The 17,973-nt window shown below is 36.6% G+C and overlaps 1 protein-coding gene across 2 annotated transcripts in view; it reads right to left on the bottom strand.

Moving 5' to 3' along the window:
• NIPBL (NIPBL cohesin loading factor) overlaps positions 1-17,973 on the bottom strand; it is a 203,189-nt gene that overhangs the window by 27,994 nt on the left and 157,222 nt on the right. For both annotated transcript variants that reach the window (XM_047731887.1, XM_047731888.1), the window contains exons 27-32: positions 17,785-17,887; positions 17,072-17,170; positions 16,824-16,970; positions 14,385-14,519; positions 13,453-13,551; positions 11,347-11,400 (exon numbers count right to left, since the gene is read on the bottom strand). In XM_047731887.1, coding sequence (XP_047587843.1) covers positions 11,347-11,400; positions 13,453-13,551; positions 14,385-14,519; positions 16,824-16,970; positions 17,072-17,170; positions 17,785-17,887 — 637 coding nt within the window. The remainder of the gene's footprint in view (positions 1-11,346; positions 11,401-13,452; positions 13,552-14,384; positions 14,520-16,823; positions 16,971-17,071; positions 17,171-17,784; positions 17,888-17,973) is intronic.

Below are 17,973 nucleotides of genomic sequence, written 5' to 3'. Positions count from 1 at the left end.
TATCAACATTCTGTATATGAATATAAGTATTCTCTAAGAAGACAAAAGCTTTCTCTACAGCTTCTTTTCTCTCTGAGCCCTCACAAGAACTGCCTTTCAAGGTCCCTTGAAATATCAGCTTTTTCTAGTATAGCACATCAAAACTCTTCTAGTCTCTACATATTACCCAGCTCCAAAGCCACTCCCACATTATTTGTTTTCAGCTGTATCCTACTTTTTGGTATCAATTTCTGTATTAGCTTGGGCTGCTATAATAAATACCATAGACTAGGTGGCTTAAATAGAGATTTATTTCTCATAGTTCTGGAAGCTGGGAAATCTGAGACCAAGGTGCCAGCATCTTCTGGTAAAGATTCTTTCCCTAGCTTGCAGATGATGGTCTTCTTGTTATATCCTTATGTGGCAGAGAACAGAGAGATCATCTCTCTGTGTTTCTTCTTAGAAGAGCATTAATCTGATTCACAAGGGCTCCACCCTCATGATCTAATCATCCCCCAAAGCCCCACCTCCTAGTATCACACTAGGGATTAGGCTTCAACATATGAATTTTGGTGACACACACATTTTGTCATTCTCTGAGGAATCCTCTTGATTCCTTAAGTATGGAAGGAGTCCCATACTCTATGGAAAACATACTGTTAATTCTTTACCTAACCTTCCACAAAGCGACCTATGGTCTTTTATCAGGTTAACTGTACATTGGAGGAAAGGGAATTGATCAGGCCTTTTAGGGATTATTAGATGTTGGTTCCAAACTGGCACTAATTCCAGGAGACCCTAAAGGTTGCTGTGGCCCATAAGTCAGAGTAGGGGTGGGATTTGGAGGTCAGGTGGTCAATGGAGGTATAACTCTGGTCTGTTTCACACTGAGTCCAGTGGGTCCCCAAATACACCCTGAGATTATTTCCTAGTACAAAAATGCAAAATTGGAATAGATATACTCAGCAGCTGACAGAATCTTCACGTTGGTTCTCTGATCCATGCAGTGAGGGCTATTATGGTGGGAAGGCCAAGTGGGAGCCACGAGGAATGCTTCTACCCAGGAAAATAGTACACTGAAAGCAATACTACACTACTGGAGGGGCTGTCAAGAGTAGTGGTATCATCAGAGACTTGAAGGATGCAGAGATGGTAATTCATACCACCTTCTCATTCAACTTACTTATTTGGCCTGTGCAGTAGACAGATGGATCTTGGAGAATGACAGTGGATTAGCATAAGCTTAACCATGTGGTGACTTCAACTCCAGCTACTGTACCAGATAAGGTATTACTTGAGCGAATTAATACATTCCCTGGTTGCCTGGTACCTTCTGGCAGATGTCTTTTTCTCCATCCCTGTCAAAGGCCTACCAGAAGCAGTTTGCTGTCAGCAGGCAAGGCCAGCTGATTACCTCTTCCTTTAATAAGATTATCACACTGGTTCATTACATTGATGGTATGATGCTGACTGTACCTAGTGAGCAAAAAGTAGCAACCATTCTAGACTTACTGGTAAGACTTGTGTGTGTCAAAAGGTGGGGAAATACATCCAACAAAAATTCAGGGGTCTTCTACTTCAGGGAAATTACTAGTGTCTTAGTGGTGTGGGGTATGTCGAGATATCCCTTCTAAGGTAAAGGATAAACTGTTCCATCTGGCCTTTCCTATATATAACCAAAAAGAGAGGCACAATGCCTAGTGGGCTTTTGATTTTAGAGGCAACAAATTCTTTTTCTGAATTTATTACTCTTGCTCATTTGCTGAGTGACCTGAGATGCTGCCTGTGCTGGAGTAGGGCCTAGAAGAGAAGAAGGCTGTGCACAAGATCCAGGCTGCTAGGCAAGCTGCTCTGCACCATGGGTCAGATGATCCAAAGGTGTCTAAAGTGTCAGCAGCAGGTAGGGATTCTGTTTGGAGCCTTTGGAAGGATCCCATAGGGGGAACTGCATGCAGTACAAACCCTTAGGATTTTGGAGCAAAGCCTTGTTGTTCTCTGCGGATAACTACTCTCCTTTTTAAAGAGAGCTCCTGGCCTGCTACTGGGGCTTAGTAGATACTGAATGCCTAGCTATTGGTCACCACACTACCATGCAATCTGAGTTACCTGTGATGAACTGGGTGTTACCTGACCCCCCCCCCACTCCAACTCCCAAGATATAAAGCTGGGTATACACAGCAGCAGTCATCATCAAATGTAAGTGGTATAGATGTGACTGGGTGAGAGCAGCCCAAATGCCTATGGTTCTCATTCCTGCTATATGGTCTCTCTTCCAGCCTGTACCTATGGAGTCATGGGGAGTCCCCTACGATCATCCCCTATGATCAACCAGCAGAGGAGAGGAAGACTTCGACCTGGTTTACAGTTGGGTCTGCACAGTATACAGGACCATTGCAAAGTAGACATTTGCAGCACTATAGCTCCTGACTGGAACATCCCTGAAGGACAGTGGTAAAGGGAAATTCTTCCACTAGGCAGAACTTTTGAGCAGTGCGTTCACTTTGGCTGTTCACTTTGTTTGGAAGAAGGAATGACCAGAAATGTGCTATGTATTACACTGATTCATGGGCTGTGGCCAACAGTTTGACTAAATGGCTAGGGGCTTGGAAGGAAGAGGATTAGAAAGCTGGGGACAAGGAAGTTTAGAAAATAGGCATGTGGATAGACATCTCCGATTGGGCAAAAAACACGAGGATACTTGTATCTCACATGAATGTTCACCGAAGGATGACCTCAGCAGAGGAAGAATTAAATAATCAAGTGGATAGGAAGACTCATTTTGTAGGTATCTTCTCAGAGGATTATCAGCCTCTTTCCCAACTACCCTTATTGCTCAATGGGCTGATGAACAAACTGTCCATGGTGGCAGGGATGGAGGTTATACATGGGCTCAGTGACCCAGACTTCTATTCATGAAGACCAGTGTGGCTAAGGCCACTGCTGAATGACTAATCTACCAGCAGCAGAGACCAACACTGAGTCCCTGACATAGAACCACTCCCTGGGTGAATAGTCAGCTATCTTGTGGGCAGGTTGATTACACAGGAACATTTTCTTAATATTCTTACTGGAACAGACCCACCGGATACAAACTTGCCTTCCCTGCATGCAGTGCTTCTGCCAAAACTACCACCTGTAGATTTATAGAATGCCTTATTTACTGTCATGGTATTCTACAGAATTACTTTTTTTTTTTTATTTTAAAGATTTTATTTATTCATTTGACAGAGAGAGATCACAGCAGGCAGAGAGGCAGGCAGAGAGAGAGAGGAGGAAGCAGGCTTCCCGCTGAGCAGGGAGCCCGATGCGGGGGCTCGATCCCAGGACCCCGGGATCATGACCCGAGTCAAAGGCAGAGGCTCAACCCACTGAGCCACCCAGGTGCCCCTCTACAGAATTACTTTTAATCAATGAATCCAAGCGCCTTGATAGAACATGGAATGGACTTTTGAAGGGTTACATATAGCACCAGATAGGTAGCAATATCCTGCACTGCTGGGGCAAGATCTCCAGAAGGCTCTATATGCTCTGAATCAGTATCTAGTATTTGGTGCTGTTGAGCCCACAACCAGGATTCACAATCCAGAAATTTGCAAGGGGTAGAAATGGGAGTGGCATCACTCACTATTACCTCTAGCAACCTGCTAGCAAAATTTTTACTTCTGGCAACTTTATGCTTTGCTGACCTAGAGGTCTTAGTTCCAGAAGGAGCTCCCACCTGGATACACAACTATCCCACTGAACTGGAAGTTAAGGTGATGACCCAACTACTTTGGGCTCCTCATGCCTCTAAATCAATAGGCAAAGAAGGGAATTAGGGTACAGGCTGGAGTGACTGATCCTGACTACCAGAGAGAGACTGGAATTCTGCTCGACATTGGAGATAAGGAAGAGTATGTCTGGAACATAGGAGATCCCTTATGGCAACACTTAGTATTACCATCTCCTGTGATTAAGGTCAATGTAAAACTGTAGCAACCCAAGCCAGGCAGGACTACTAGTGGTAAAGACCCTTCAAGAATGAAGTTATGAGTCATTCCACCATGAACCAAGACCAGCTGAGGTCCTTGTTGAAGGCAAAGGGGAATGGACAGTGGGCAGAAGAAGGCAGCCATGACCACATTACAAGATATAGAAAAAAAAAAAAAATGCTGCCATGAGCATTTTCTACTTATTTTGTTATGAATACATTAGTGTGTGTGTGTGTGTGTGTATGTAGGGAGGGATGGTAAGAGGGAGAAGGAGGGAGAGAGGAAAGAGCAAATAATTTTTTCCCCTCTTATTCCTTTACCATAGAACACAAGATGTATTGACTTCATATCATAGTATATTTAAGTTATGGGATATCAAAGAGAAGAGTAACTATCACTCAAGGGCTTCATTTTTTTCTCCTGGGAAAGAGATTCGTGCATTTTTGGTTGTATGCAGGATAGCTGTATCATGTTAGGTGGAACTATGACCTTGTTATTGTTTTTGGAAATGAAGTATGTTTTGTTCTTTTTTAAAGATTTTATTTATTTATTTGATAGAGATCACAGGCAGGCAGAGAGGAGGCAGGCAGAGAGAGAGAGGGGGGAATCAGGCTCCCTGCTGAGCAGAAAGCCCGATGCGGGGCTCAATCCCAGGACCCTGAGATCATGACCTGAGCCGAAGGCAGAGGCATAACCCACTGAGCCACCCAGGTGCCCCTGAAGTATGGTTTAAAGAGATATATATATAAGTGCCAAGTCGACAAAGTGGATTTGTAATGGTTAATTTTATGTGTCAACTTGACTGGGCCACAGAATACCCAGTTATTCGGCTAATATTACTTCTGGGTATTGGTGAGGATGTTTCTGGGTGAGATTCACATTTGAAATGGTGGACTGAGTAAAGCAGATTATCCTCTCTAATTTGGGTGGGTATCACAGAAGCCACTGAGGGCCTGAAAAGAACAAAAGGTGGAAGAAGGAAGAAACTGACTATTCTCTGTCTGAGCTGGGACATCAGGTTTCTCTTGTACTCCAACTGGGATTTATACCATTGTGTACCCTAGTTCAGACCTTCAGACAAAGACCAAACTATACCAGTAGCTTCTCTGGACTTCTAGCTTACAGACAGCAGATTTGGGGATTTAAGAGGCACCACAACTCCATGAGCCAATTCCTTATAATAGATCATTTTCTCTCTCCTCTCAGTATCCCATTGGTTCTGCTAGTCTGGAGAACCCTAGTACATGTCCCTTCCATATCAATCCCTGGTCCCCTGCAACCACTCTTCTGAATTTTTCCAATACAGACTAGTTTCTGACTCTCTTAGAATTTTATATAAATGGAATCAGAATATGTACTCTACTGTGTAAGTCTTCTTAACTCTTTGTAATGTTTTTATTATTCATCTAAGTTGCTCTATGTTTCAGTAGTCTCCTCCTTTAAGATGTGGGGTACTATTAAATTACATGAGTACATTAATTTTCCTGTTCATTCATTGGTTGATAAAGTATTTGACTGTAAACTTCAAGGAGATCTTGTTTTAGAGTACTAGGCCAGGAACATATGAAATATATGTTATTCAAGTTTTTTTCACTGTCTGCATTTCTTTTTTAAAAATAATTTTAAAGATTTTATTCATTTATTTGAGAGAGAGTGAGCAGGCACGCTCAAGAGAGAGCACATGTCGGGGAGGGGCAGAATAGAGGGAGTAGTAGACTCCCACCTGAGCATGGAGTGCAACAGACGTGGGGTTTGATCCCAGGACCCTGGGATCATTTACTTGAGCCCAAGGCAGATGCTTAACCAACTGAGCCACTTTCCGAGTGGCTCACAACCGAGCCATTTTCTTATAAACTAAAAAAGGACCATAGTCTTGGTTGATAAGCAATGAAAATGAGTGGCACTAAAAAAAAAAATCAATTCAATTTTTGTGTACTTATCATAGGGATTTGACAGTGGTTTAAACTAATTAGACTACTTTATAGAAATTAAAACATACAAGGACTTTCATGATAGAAATTTTTCTTTCATGCGCTACTGAAAAATGGCAAAAAACTATGAATTCATTAAAAGTTATAAAACTGGGGCGCCTGGGTGGCTCAGTGGGTTGGGCCACTGCCTTCGGTTCAGGTCATGATCTCAGGGTCCTGGGATCGAGCCCCGCATCGGGCTCTCTGCTCAGCAGGGAGCCTGCTTCCTCCTCTCTCTCTGCCTGCCTCTCTGCCTACTTGCGATCTCTGTCTTTCAAATAAATAAATAAAAATCTAAAAAAAAAAGTTATAAAACTATGAATTCATTAAAGGTTATGAAGGCAATGAATCTGCATACATTTAAGGTGTATGTGTATATACTAATAAATTATTTATTTTGACAGTTTGATGCATGTCTGAATTTGAAGCCACAGTACTATAAGTTTCCCTAAAAGATGACTACATTCCATATGTTGAGAATCACTGATCCATAAGAAACTCACTCAACACAAAAATAATAAAAATGAGAAGTAATGGAAACTGGATGGAGTAGAATGTGTATATGAGCTCAAGTGGAAATAGCTGAAGTGTGTTAATCCTTTTCTCTTAAGATTTTATTTATTTGAGAGAGAGAGAGAGAGAGAGCATGCACAACAGGGGGAGGAGAATGAGAAGCAGGCTCCTCACTGAGCAGGCAGCCTGATATGGGGCTCAATCCCAGGACACTGGGATCATGACCCAAGACGAAGGCAGACACTTAACCAACTGAGCAATCCAGGCACCCAAAGTGTTGGCAATTTTTTTTTTAAACTTTACCCCCACTGTGGGCTCAAACTCACAATTCCAAGATCCAGAGCTGTATGCTCTACCGACTGAGCCAGCCTGGTGCACCCATGTGTACTAATTATTTTTGACTCAAGAATTTCCAATGATTCTGGCAGTCTATTCTCTATATCCTTCCTAAGCTCTCTTAAAAGTTATGCATACATGTTGCTGCAACTGCTAAGAGTGGTTATGTCTCTTTAAATGCATCTATAATAAATTTTTAAAAAAGATTTTATTTATTTATTTGACAGACAGAGATCACAAGTAGGCAGAGAGGCAGGCAGAGAGAGAGGGAAGCAGGATCCCCACTGAGCAGAGAGCCCAATGTGGGGCTTGATCCCAGGACCCTGAGATCATGACCTGAGCCGAAGGCAGAGGCTTTAACCCACTGAGCCACCCAGGCACCCCTTAATAAATTTTTTTAAAGAAGATTTTATTTATTTGACAGACAGAGATCACAAGTAGGCAGAGAGGCAGGTGGTGGGGGGTGGGGAAAACAGGTTCCCGCTGAGCAGAGAGCCTGATGTGGGGCTCGATCCAAGGACCCTGAGATAATGACCTGAGCGGAAGGCAGAGGCTTTAACCCACTGAGCCACCCAGGTGTCCCTATAATAAATATTTTTAAGCTTTATTTCTTTCAATAAATTAAATTCTGTTAATCTAATGATGTATCATGAAGTCACAGTGTCACTGATAAACTATTGTCAGAAACTAAAGTAAAATACACAATGGGGAAAAAGGACTGAATGAACAAGTAGCCAAAAAGGACTAGAAAGTAAAGATATAAGAACATAGAATTTACTGCTAAGAGATTACAAAACTAGTCATCTCCTTTCTGCTTCTAACTTGCCAATAATACATATGGATATTATCTTAGATCCTTTTTTGTAATACTAAATGACAGTTCTGATAGCTACAATTAATTCTTACTTATTGTAATTATCAGATGAAACATGTGGTTGTAGAGCCTTTTTGAAATTATTATGTCCCATCTGGGATGACTGACATAAATATAAGTAAGACGGTCACAATGCATTGTAACATAGAGCTAATTATTTGACTTAGGAGGGAAATGATACCAAATATATTATGTAAACTTATGAAATAAAAGATAATATATAGAAGATGATTTAGGAAGAGAACCTAAGATATTATAGACTGAAGAACATATGAAAATACCATGAAGATGTTTAAAATTTAAAAAAAAAAATTTTTTTTAAGATTTTATTTATTTATTTGACAGAGATCACAAGTAGATGGAGAGGCAGGCAGAGAGAGAGAGAGAGAGAGAAAAGCAGGCTCCCTGCTGAGCAGAGAGCCCGATGCGGGACTCGATCCCAGGACCCCGAGATCATGACCTGAGCCGAAGACAGCGGCTTAACCCACTGAGCCACCCAGGTGCCCTAAATTTTTTTATTTATTTGACAGAAGAAATCACAAGTAGGCAGAGAGGCAGGCAGAGAGAGAGAAGGAAGCAGTCTCCCCGCTGAGCAGAGAGTCTGATGCGGGGCTTGATCCCAGGATCCTGGGGTCATGACCCGAGCCGAAGACAGAGGCTTTAACCCACTGAGCCACCCAGGTGCCCCTTAAAAAATTTTTTTTAAAAGCAATGTATTACTGCACACCAACAGATGGCTGAAGTTAAAAAGAATGACAAAACCAAGTATTGGTGAGAATGTAGAACAACTGGAACATTGCTGGTAGAAATTCAAAATGGTTCAGCCATTTTGGAAAGAGTCTGGCCATTTCTCATTCACCACATGACCCAGCAATCACATTTATATGAATTTACCCAAGAAAAATAAAAACGCTCATCCACACAAACACTTGCACACAAATATTCATGGCAGCATTATTCAGAAAAGTCTAAGCTGGAAACACAAATCCATAAATTTGTGAGTTAAGAAATTACCATAAGTATATACTACTGATAATTGTCAGCAATAAAAATGAATAAAATATTAATATACTAGCAATATTCTAATTAAAAGAAGTCAAACACAAAAAAACTACATGCTGTATGATCCACTGATATGAAATCCTACAAAAGGTCTAACTTTAGTGACAAAAAGTAGACTGGTTGTTTCTCGGGACCAAGGAAAGAGTACCAACTATAAAGAGGTGCAAAGAAGTTTGAAGGATGATATTCTAGATCTTGATTGTGCTTCAAGAAAACAATTCTGGTTGACTGTTAAAAATATTGCTAAATATACAATAGTAGACAGAAATACACGGACTTAACTAGACAGGAGCTTGTTGATATAATCAAACAGAAAAAATTTAGTTCAAGAAGGGCTTTTAATGAGTGCCTGGATGGCTCAGTCGGCTGAGCGTGTGACTCTTGATTTTGGTGCAGGTCACGATCTCAGGGTTGTGAGATGGAGCCCACAATGGAGCCTGCTTAAGATTCTCTTTCTCCCACTCCATTTGGCCCTCCACCCCCTTCAAAAAAAAAAAAAAAAAAAAAAAAAAGATGGACTTTTAGTAATATGTCTTTAGTGAGCTATAGGTAAAAAGAAATGCGGGGCACCTGGGTGGCTCACTGGGTTAAACCTTTGCCTTCAGGTCAGGTCATGATCTCAAAGTCCTGGGATCGGGCCCCACATCCGGCTCTCTGCCCAGCAGGGAGCCTGCTTCCCCCTCGCTCTCTGCCTACTTGTGATCTCTCTCTCTCTGTCAAATAAATAAATAAAATCTTAAAAAAAAAAAAAAAAAAAAGAAATGCAAAGCAATCTTATAAACTGTATTCAGTGTTTTTGTTAATATAGGAGGACAAAGCAAGTAAATTATGTTCTTTTCCTTGGGAACCAAGACTTTTAGCCTAAAGGAAAGAATAAAACCAAAGAAAAATACAAAATTTGAATAAAACAATCAATATTAATTCTTGATTTATTTTTGCCTTTCTAAAAAATACATATTTTTTAGCTCTATCCTCTGGAAAAGGCCCAAAGCTATAATAACCTATTAGCAAAGAACATCTGCAGCATCTAAATTCTTCTCTGCAAAGGGAATTAGGGCTCTTTGGAAAAATGGCTGATTTTAGGTTTGGGACAGAAAATGTACAAGTTGAGTCTAGGGCATCTTGTAGAGGCCAAAAAGTGATCAGGTTACACAAGAGTAATAAGGTTATAACAAAAGTATAAAAGACCAACCTGAAGGGACTACCACTGGCCAAAGATGGGACAATCTGAACTTCAAAAAAAAAATTATGATTAGAACATTTAAAATACAATATAGGGCAGTTGGGTGGCTCAGTTGGTTAAGTGTCTGACTTGATTTCGGTTCAGGTCATGATCTCATGGCTATGTGATTGAGCCCTGCAACAGGCTGATGCTGGGCATTGACCCTGGTAAGGGTTCTCTATCTCCCTCTCCTTCTGCCCCTTCCCCTGATGAAAATATAAATAAAATAAAATATAAAGACATACAAATCTATTCATTCATGCTGACATTAAAAAAAATGAACAAACTCGTTATAATAGGTGCACCAGGTTGACAACATCTAAACTGAAAGTGGGATAAGCAAACATGTGCCTCCTGATGTGATCACTAATATTCAGCATCATCCTGGTCTCCTACTCCCAAAATTGAACTTCAATATTATTAAGGCTCTAGATCTAAGAGTTTACAGAAAAAAATATGGTGAATAGAGGAATAACTTAAATGACACCAGAAGGAAAAGATCTATGAAATCTAGAATGTGGGACATTCTATAGGAAAACTTATAAGTGACATGAAAAAATAGAGGGGTAAGGGGTTGACTATCATAGATTAAGAGAAGAGACTTAAAAGCCTTATCAACCAAAGCAACTGCAAACCAAATATACAAATACATTTTTGAGACAATCAGGGAAACATGAACATTGAATAGGTATTAGATATTAGGGAAAACTTATTAATATTTATTTTGATATAGATGATAATGATATTCTGGTTATTTTTTAAAAGTAATTTCTGTTAAAGAAATTCTTTAGACACTAAAATGTTTATGGTGAAATGATATAAAGTATGGGGTTTGCTTTAAAAGTACTACAGCCAAGAAAAAATAATTAAAAAAAAATATAAGCAAAGGATTAGAGTAAAACAAGATTGGGAAAATGCTGATAACTTTGAAGCTAGGTGATGAGTAGTTCTAACTATTTAAAATTTCTGAAATAAAAAAATTCATAGGGAGATAAACATTTTTATGAATGAAATTTTTAAGAACAACTGTAGTTTAATTCTGCACTATTATAGGAAATTCTACACATTTTATAACATCAAAAACGTAAATATATATTTAATGCAATCTGTAAATCTGTAGATTTCATGTCTAACACATAAATTAAAGGGATAAGAAAAAAATAATTATCTGGAAGGCAGAGAAGACAGAATTTCAATTACTGATTTAGAAAACTTACTTACAACAGGCATCGAATAATTTATTAAATAGGGATATTAACCAGCACATTCAGCCTAATATACTGAAATAAATGTTCTCCCTCAAAAGAAAAATTCTTAAAAAATAACTGAAAAGATTCTTTTAAATCATTAAGCTTATAAAGAACTAACCTTCTATTAAATTTCATGTTATTTGTTATCAGGAGTCAAAATAACACTCACGTTTTGAAGGAGTTGCTCAAACCAGTCATATCCAGTATCTCTGCATGCTGCAACCTAAGCGGGAAAATATGGTGAAACTATCAAAATTAGAAATTTACTTAAAAATCTGAAAAACAAAAACAAAAATCAAATCTTTGCTATGTTTTAGCTTGAAGTATATTAATGTCTCAATGTTCTCATTTAAAAATTAGTTTTAAAGTAAACTATTCTTTTAGTAGACCAGTAATTTACCAATGCTAAACAATTTTATTTTAAAAACACTTTAGAAGATATTCCAGAAATTAGTTTAATGTATTGAAATTAAGGTATTAGAGGAAAGGTGGATGGGAAGATGCGTGAAATAGGTGAGGAAGATTAAGGAGAGCATTTGTTGTGATGAACACTGGATGATGTATGGAAGTGCTCAATCAGTATATTGTACACCTGAAATTCATATTACACTGTATGTTAACTAACTAAAGTTAAAAAAAAACTTTAAAAAATATAGGATATTACATTTTGAATAATAACTTCAATTAGAAAAATCTAAGATTTAAAATACAAATAGAAATGTTTGCTTATTATTTTCCTTCTAGATAGAAGATACAAAGACATGAGTGAAACAAAGATGAACTTGTAAATGATAATACAAAATGTATGCTCAAAACAAAAAGTACTTTGGGTCGAAAAGGTTTGGAGCTTGTGCGTATAATTAAACATAATGAGATTTATCTTAACTCATGTTTTCTGAAAAAGTACTATCCCATTTTAGGTTGCTATCCCTGGGCTACTGTTACCTCTTCATCCACTTTTCCTTCTTCCCCCTCTCTGTTTTTAATCAGTGGAGGAATACAGCGAATTTCAGTATCAGTGCTTAAGTGAATGAATGCCAAGAAGTGATTATGTAGAAATACCAATCTCATCTTCTTTGCATCCCCTGAGTATCTCCAGAAATGTAAAGGGAAGTTCAGCTGACCCTGAACAATGCAGGGTTTAGGGATGCTGACTCCTTGCACACAGGAAAATCTACGTATAACTTTAATTTCCCCCAAACTTAACTTTTAAAAGCCTACTGCTGACCAGAAGCCTTATCAATAACATAAACAGGTGATTAACACATATATTGTATGATATATGTATCATATACCATACTCTTACAGTAATGGAGTAAGCTAGAGGAGAGAAAATGGTAGTAAAAAAAATCCTATCGAACAGAAAATACAACTTATAGTACTATATTGTATTTACTGAAATAAATCCGTGTATAAGTGGACCTGTGCAGCTAAAGGGTCAACCATAGTATTAAATGTCAAGATTAACCAAATATTTCATCATTGAAATATTAATTGTAATTAATTGTAATTAATTGCTTACTATTTTACTTTGTTTTAGCACTTATGTTAATGATGTCAAAAGATAATTTGATAAACATAGTCGTATTAAATCTAGACTACTATCAATTACCTAACAAAGGACAGTATCACTCATAGGCCAGTAAAATTAGATGATAGGTCAACAGGGAAAGTTTAGAACAACAGGATATAAGGCTAAAGGTAAAAACTCTAGTTACTTTCAAAATACCACCTTACTTCTTCAAGAAATATACAGCCAGTTATTACCAAAATATTTTAACACTGAGGCACACCTATAATCTGTTTCTTTCAATGCAGACCGAAAACCAGCAGTAGTTGACTGAAAAGCTTAGTTATCTCTTTAGGCTGCATCTCCCATCAGCAAAAAATTTAAGAAAGTACCCAAATACATGCACACTGTTTCCTAATAGAGTTTATAAATTTTATACATGAACCTATTATACTAATAATTTGGATATATAATATACATAAAAATATAATTAAGGATTATATTTAAATTAAACAAACACATGGAATTCTAATACCTTCTTTTCATATGCTAATAGATCACCTCAAGCACAACCTGGGCCATGTCCACCATGAGAAGCAATGATCTAGCTCAGTCTCAAAGGTAACTATGAAAAGATGTCTATTTCTTACAATTAATATTATTCTTACAATAATTATTATTATTAAAATATTATTCTTCGTAAGAGGGGGTAGGCCTAAACTAGGTTTGCAACCACAGAGACCACACCTTTGTTCCAGTTCTTACCACATCAGTGATGTTTAAAATTTTCCTTGTCATTGCTTCTTTGTCATTGTGTGGAGTTGGAGTAAACCAGAGTTTTTGGAATGTTTCATTTACTAATTTCTAGAAGAAAGAAAATTTCAAACTACACAACTAAAACAAACGGCAAAATTATCAATCCCAAATTCTTATTAAAACCCAAAACAAAGTTGGGGCACCTGGCTGGCTCAGTCAGTACAGCATACAATTCCTGATCTCTGGGTCATGAGTTCAAGCCCCGTAGTGTGAAAAGAATTTATTAAAACAAAACAAACAAAAAAAACCATCCCAAAGATATAAATAACTAATCAAAACATAAACTACCAGGAATTTTTGGCATGAATTTCTCAGTTTAGAAACATTCATCAATTAATTTCTTAAATTTATAATCTTTTACAATTGGTAAAAATTTTAAATAGGTGATATTATGCCTACCCTACGAAATCTGCATAGTATACACTCAAATGTTTTTGATCCAACTAAAGAATATTTTTACTACTTTTGGGGAAATGTTGTTAAAAACAAACACAAGAACAAATACAGGGGACAATAATGTACAAATAAATTAATGAATAAGAATGAACTTTCAAAGAAGTATTTAACTTAGAAAACCAAATACATACTATTTGAAAATTAATTTAATAAACTTCCTGCATATAATGTAATCACTACGATGACATTAAATATTATAATTCAATTGATTGAGAAAGATCAGATTTTATTTACATAAGATCTAGAAATAAAAACGTAAGAAAATATGTCTTTTTTGAATTTATAATCTAAAAATGTTGATTCGCTTATAAAGGTTTTATAAGTCATATTTTACATATATAACAACAAAATTTAGATACAATGAACACTTAAATTACTTAAAACACAAATGAAAAAATTTTAAAGTAGTCACCATTTCATCTTACCTTAATGCCCTCTTCATCATTGACTCTGCGAATCATTTTTACACACATTTCCGTAATTTTTGGAAATGTTGGCTGTTCAATACAGATGTCTCTTAGAATCTTTATTACCCTTTTCCTGACACTGATACCAGTATCCTAAGAACAGAAAATATTTTTAAATATCAGAAAAATCAAGATGCTTGATGTATGAAATGTGATAAAATAAAATTAAAAAATAAACACTATCAGGCAGTCTATTGACTACTAACATGATAAAGATGGTCTATATATTTCCTCCCTCTATGCTTTCTTACTAATGTTACTATAAATATGGGTTATTATATTGTTTTACTTTAAAAATATGAAATCCAAGACATAAAAAAATATTAAACAGCACTGAACACAAGACTAGAACACAAGCTCACCAAAATTAAGTGGAATAATAAACATGAAGCTTTTAGAATAGTGGCACTTAAACAGCATATGAAGTATTTTTTTTTTTAATATGAAGTATTTTTAACAGAAGTGTTAAATCTAAATCCAATTGAACCACTGTCCCTATCATCTTATAGTTAGTAAGAAATACAAGAAACAAAAGAACAAATTAAATAAAACCATGAGGAAATAACAAGACTGACCCTGGTCTTTTTAAATGAGTCACTGTCATGGGGGCAGTGTATAAAAAAGAGAATACTCTAAATTTTAAAACATGATCACCAAATGCAAAGTATGCTCTTTGGCTGGATTCTGTTAAAAAAAAAAAAAAAAAGCTAGAAAATAAGTTTTTTCCACCAGTTTTTAGGACTATTGGAGAATCTGAATATAAACTGGTTATTAGATGATATTTACAGACTGTTAATTTGGTTGGATGAGACAGCAGTTTTTGTTTATAAGAGCAGTACCCACATTTTTTTTGGACAGGTAGGCTGAAGTATCCACAGAAGAAGTAGACAAATGTTTTATTTAAACTAATTTAGCAAAAAATACAGATGAAATATGGTGCTACATACTTGAGTGTTCACTGCACTATTACTCTTAAGTTCACAAATTTCCATAATTAAAGAGTTTTAAAAAGAAATAAAAAGCACTAGACACTTAATGTACAAAATTATTTCCATTATGCAGTCTGACAACCATGAAAATATTTTAGGATATACTACTTTGGTAGGTGTTGTCAGTTCATTAGCTTTGAGAATCTTATTGATTGTGCCTTTCATTCTTGAAAAGACTAATTAACTAAAAGGAAAAAATTTCTTCCACTTCTCCTTAAATTCTTTGTTTCAATCAAGATTTTATGCTAGCGGAAGCTGAAATTATCTTGAACTCCCAGTCACATAATATTCTGATAGCAAACTAAAGGTAGATAAACTCTTATCACTGTGGGGAATACCCAATCCTGTTCCTGATAGACTTCTGTTGAGTTAACAGAAGTCAGTATGCCTGCAGTGGGTGATGTGGAAATTCCACAGATATTCTGTAATGCCAATGTTTCCTGTTTCTTTTTATTTTCCAAGAAAAAGGCTTCAGAGCCAGAGAATTCCATGACATACAAGAAAAGACGATCTTAGGATAGCATTTCTTAAGTTTGTTCTTAAGACTCAAATGGCTTTCTCACTTCATTTTATCTAAAACTTGTCATAATTCAGCTTTAAGGAAACAGGCAGATATATACAAAGGATCCAAAAATATGGTCAGATACCAAAATTCTGCACTTACCTCTCAATGAAATAGTTCCTCCTGTTCATGTACATACATACAAATTTATTCTAGATTCCTGTCCAAAATATTTATGCCATTGTTGTTCCTATCATTTACTTAATGTAAACTTGCACCATTAAAAGGCAGTAGTAACTGAAAAAAGGAGTCCAATTTTCGACAATGATTTGTTTTACTGTATCAAGCAGTAAACATGTTCTTCTTCAGTTCTTTGTTTGGGTCTGGGGATCAGTCGGCCTGAAATCTGTGTCTCCTGCCCTTATAGGCACTCTGTCCAATCATAAGGACTTTTAGCTCTCAGCTCAAGATAAGGCAGGAATGGAGGACCTTTTTTCTGCTTTCTAAAACTGGGAGACTGGAGATTAGAATTTGCTGCTGTCCAGCCACCCCTTTCCGGATTCAGTTCTTGGCACCAGGAGTACCTATTAGCTTCCCCTGCCTTCAAACCCACTGACTCATCAGCACTATAGGGTCACAAACCATAGCTTTTAATATTTAATCTGGTTTAAACTGTCTTTAGGGTGGCTATGTAAAATAGACATTGACGGGTTTTCTTGCGGGGGCTGGGTGGGGGTTGGAAGAAACATGTCCCTCTTTAGAAAGCTGCTATAATACAGAGACTAGGCAATACAAATATATGATTGATATCTACTTTTCTAACTTTTCTAGTTTAACAATTTAAAAATGTGATACTAGAAATCATAGGTACCATGAATCATAATAAAAATGACAAAACAAACATACCAATATTCTTTCAATCAGCATATCATAATACTGCTCAGCAAGCTGAGGTCGACAAAGAACAAATCGACCTAATAATTCTACTGCTGCTTCTCGAACACTAGTGGAATTATCCATTAAACGTCCATGAACTCCTCGTTGCATATCAAGCTAAAGGAAAATGAAGAAAATATAATTTATACTAAGTAGAGCTAATACTTTAACTTGAATGCAGTATGCAAATAAGAAGAATCATTTGTACTCTTCTTTACCCTTGCTAGAATACTGGGGTCTACAGCAACAACCTCAGATAAACACTTCATTGCTTTTGTTCGAACGGCAATTGCATTTTCACCAAGAACTCGAAGGATCTGCCAAGTAAACATTGACATTTTCAAAATTTTAGAACATGTAACATTTAACAAAAAATAGCATGAAAACATGCAAAAGAAATGAAAATAAATATTGTATTTACATCCCTTTAACTTTTATATGAGGAAAAGATGTTATCTTACTGATCCAAAGTTCTAACTTGAAGGTTAGTACAGTAAGTAAGGCATTCTATACTTTAGGGTCCTTCTTTTATCCTGGCATTCTCAATTAAATCTGTTTTTTTATTGCAATGCTTCATTTGCAAGGACACATAGCCCTACTAAAACCTTGCTATGAGTTACTAATTCAGGATATTTAGTATCACTTAAATAATAACTTGGTAATTGAATGTTTTTATAACATCATTCTACCTATACTATATGTATATTCATACAGATATATACCCATTTCTCTGTAAAACAACAATCAATATGTAAAAAGCATGCAAAAAAAAAAAAAAGACCTTTAACATATATGGAAAACAGAAACAAATGCTACTTTCATAATCTTTTAAAATATCTGTTCCCAACGGTGAACAGACATAAACTACCCCATAAATATCCATAATCAGAAAAAGCAGTATCATTGCATAAGGAATTCTGGTCCAGTTTACCTGTGTCAAATAAATATCAAAGCTCTGGGCAAACGGCCTCATAGAGGCCAAGTATCGAACAATCAAACAAGCATCATCATAGTCCACAGTATCAGAGTTCATCCTACAACAAAAAGTCATTAAATTTTCATTTAAGTTTTTTGCAAAGTAGATAAATAGATATCAGAGACATAACTGACTAAAAATGTA

Source organism: Lutra lutra, chromosome 5 (assembly GCF_902655055.1).
Source record: "Lutra lutra chromosome 5, mLutLut1.2, whole genome shotgun sequence".
Lineage (NCBI taxonomy): Eukaryota > Metazoa > Chordata > Mammalia > Carnivora > Mustelidae > Lutra > Lutra lutra.
The sequence above is the reverse complement of the archived record's forward strand: the minus strand, read 5'-3'. Positions and strand labels throughout refer to the sequence as shown.